Here is a 2,419-nt window from a genome sequence, read left to right on the forward strand (position 1 = left end):
CTAAAGTGAGCGATAACTAAAAAATCAGGCAGAACGTAGAGCATCTGAACGACACCATCGAGAGCTCGCTGTTAACGTGGCTTTCTCAGAGTGACAGCGTTTCCAGGGTCACGAGACTGGAAGTCAGATTTTTCTACCAATTTCCGAGCATGAATTTTACCTTACTCATTTTCCAACATTATTAAACTCTAAATGAGGTGTTTTGAGTTGTGTAACTTTTATTTTTAAAACTATTTTACAATTTTAGGAGCCTCTGTCATTGAAGCTGGGACCTCGGAGAGTTACAAAAATGACAAAGCAAAACTATCCTGGCATGGGATTGGGTTCCTAAATTACGAAATGCCCCCAGACGCTATCCTTCAGGTAAGAGCGCGATTAAGATTAGCCTGTTCATCTTTTAGGATTTTGTTTCCGTTATTTACCATGAAAATTTTAACGTCTAAAACGGAGGCGACGTTGAGCTCGGCAGAGGCCTGAAACTCTCTCTGCATGTTCACAGTCATCGCTCGCTCGCATTGTTTCTCATTTTATGGTCAGTAAACTAGGATTCACTTACTGTGTTAAGGTCAGCAAACTCGCTCACCTGCTTCTTCAATAGGACACTCACATTCCACACTCGCGTTCCCCTCTCCCGTGACGCCGGTCACTGCGCACACGCTCACTGAGGGTGCGCGCCCCTGCGCACCTGCACCGTGCCACACGCCGCCCCGGCCGGCACGAGTCCAGCTGCAAAGGGAGACACTTCCCGGTGAGATTCCCACGAACGTCTCGGCTCGGTTCCAAAGGCGCCGGACGTCGACAGATGGGAGAGCTCGTCCGTGAAGTCTACGCGTTCGAAGTCCGTTTCCAGGGAGAAACGCCTTCGGGGCAAACCTGCGGACCTCACGCCAGAGCGCGGTCTAGATCCTTCATCTTCCTCAGGACCAGCACCGGCACCAGCATCACCATCACCACTGCCAGCTTCACTGCCACCACCAGCACCAGAGCTACCGCCGTCACCACCACGATCACCACTATCACCGCATTCACGTCACTTCCATGACCACCACTCTCACCGTCATCGGCACCGTCACCACCATCACTGCCGTCACCGGCACTTCCATAACCACCACCAACATCGCCATCAGCACCGTCACCGTCACCATCATCACCATTCCCGCCATCAGCACCGTCACCATCACCACCATCACTGCCGTCACTGGCACTTCCATAACCACCACCATCGCCATCAGCACCGTCACCGTCACCATCATCACCATTCCCGCCATCAGCACCGTCGCCATTACCATCATCACTGTCACCATCACCGCCATCAGCACCACCTGCACACCATCACCACGCCGACCGGCTGCCTTCCAGCAGCGTACAGTCTAGTTAGAGCACTGACGGGAAGCCCAGTCGTGGGGTAAAGAGCCCTGACTGGCGTAAGCGTCACGCGCCGGAGACTGACCAGCCCCGCGCGTCTGGATGGCTTGTCGGTTGCTGCGAGCCGCACGTGATGCCTGCAGACCGCAGGCACGGGCGAAGTCTGCGGCCGGCTCGGTGGGCGCGGGTTCCCGTAGCCAGGGGAGAGATTACCTCTGTGTCTCCCCTGCAGCCGGATGTTCACCCTGGGAAGTGCTGGGCCTTCCCGGGCTCCCGGGGCCATGCCCTCGTCAAGCTCGCCATGAAGATCATACCAACCGCTGTCACCCTGGAGCACATCCCGGAGAAAGTGTCGCCCTCAGGAAGCGTCTCCAGCGCACCCAAGGAGTTCTCCGTCCACGTGAGCTGTCTGAGCCTTTGTTCAGAGAGGGGGCGGGGGGCAGCTGGCTAGGATTAGGAGCTGGGGTACCATCTGACCTGTGCAGTGAACCATCTGCATCACCGTGAGGGGGTAGCTTCTCTCCTGGGCTCTGATTTGTCACCTGCCAAGGGAGAGGGTTGAACCAGTTCACTTCTATTACTTAGGATATTTTTGTCCATCCCTAAAGAAATCCTGCAGCTCTTAGCTGCCCCCTCCCACCCCCGCCTCCCTCCCCCAGCCCCAGGCGGTCATAACCTCCGTTGTCTCTGTAGACTGGCCTGCTCTGGACACCTCGCAGAGATGGAATCGCGTATGTAGTCTCTCGTGAAGGGCTTCTTCCACTTAGCATCGTGTTTTCGGGGGCCCCGCATGTCGGACCCCGTCAGGACGCCACCCTTCCGTGGCGTTAGCATCGCGTTTTCGGGGCCCCGCACATCGGATCGCGTCAGGACGGGGCCCTCCGTGGCGTGGAGGCACCACATCTACTCATCCGCGCACCGGCCGCCGGGCGTCTGAGTTCTTTCCCTCTGGGGCCAGCGCCCGTGAACGCTGGCGGACGAGCTCCTGGGCGGACCGGGTTCTCCTGCGCTGGGGCCTGCGGCTGGCCGCGGTGCAGATCGCGTGGCGAAGGCG

At 57.5% G+C, this 2,419-nt stretch overlaps 1 protein-coding gene across 1 annotated transcript in view; it reads left to right on the top strand.

Annotated features, from left to right (window-relative positions):
* The window catches only part of SUN3 (Sad1 and UNC84 domain containing 3), a 25,063-nt gene that overhangs the window by 18,584 nt on the left and 4,060 nt on the right, over window positions 1-2,419 (top strand). Inside the window, exon 7 of the mRNA XM_023524164.1 lies at window positions 1,598-1,765. Coding sequence (XP_023379932.1) covers window positions 1,598-1,765 — 168 coding nt within the window. The remainder of the gene's footprint in view (window positions 1-1,597; window positions 1,766-2,419) is intronic.

This window comes from Pteropus vampyrus, unplaced genomic scaffold (genome assembly GCF_000151845.1).
Source record: "Pteropus vampyrus isolate Shadow unplaced genomic scaffold, Pvam_2.0 Scaffold449, whole genome shotgun sequence".
Classification (NCBI taxonomy): Eukaryota; Metazoa; Chordata; class Mammalia; order Chiroptera; family Pteropodidae; genus Pteropus; species Pteropus vampyrus.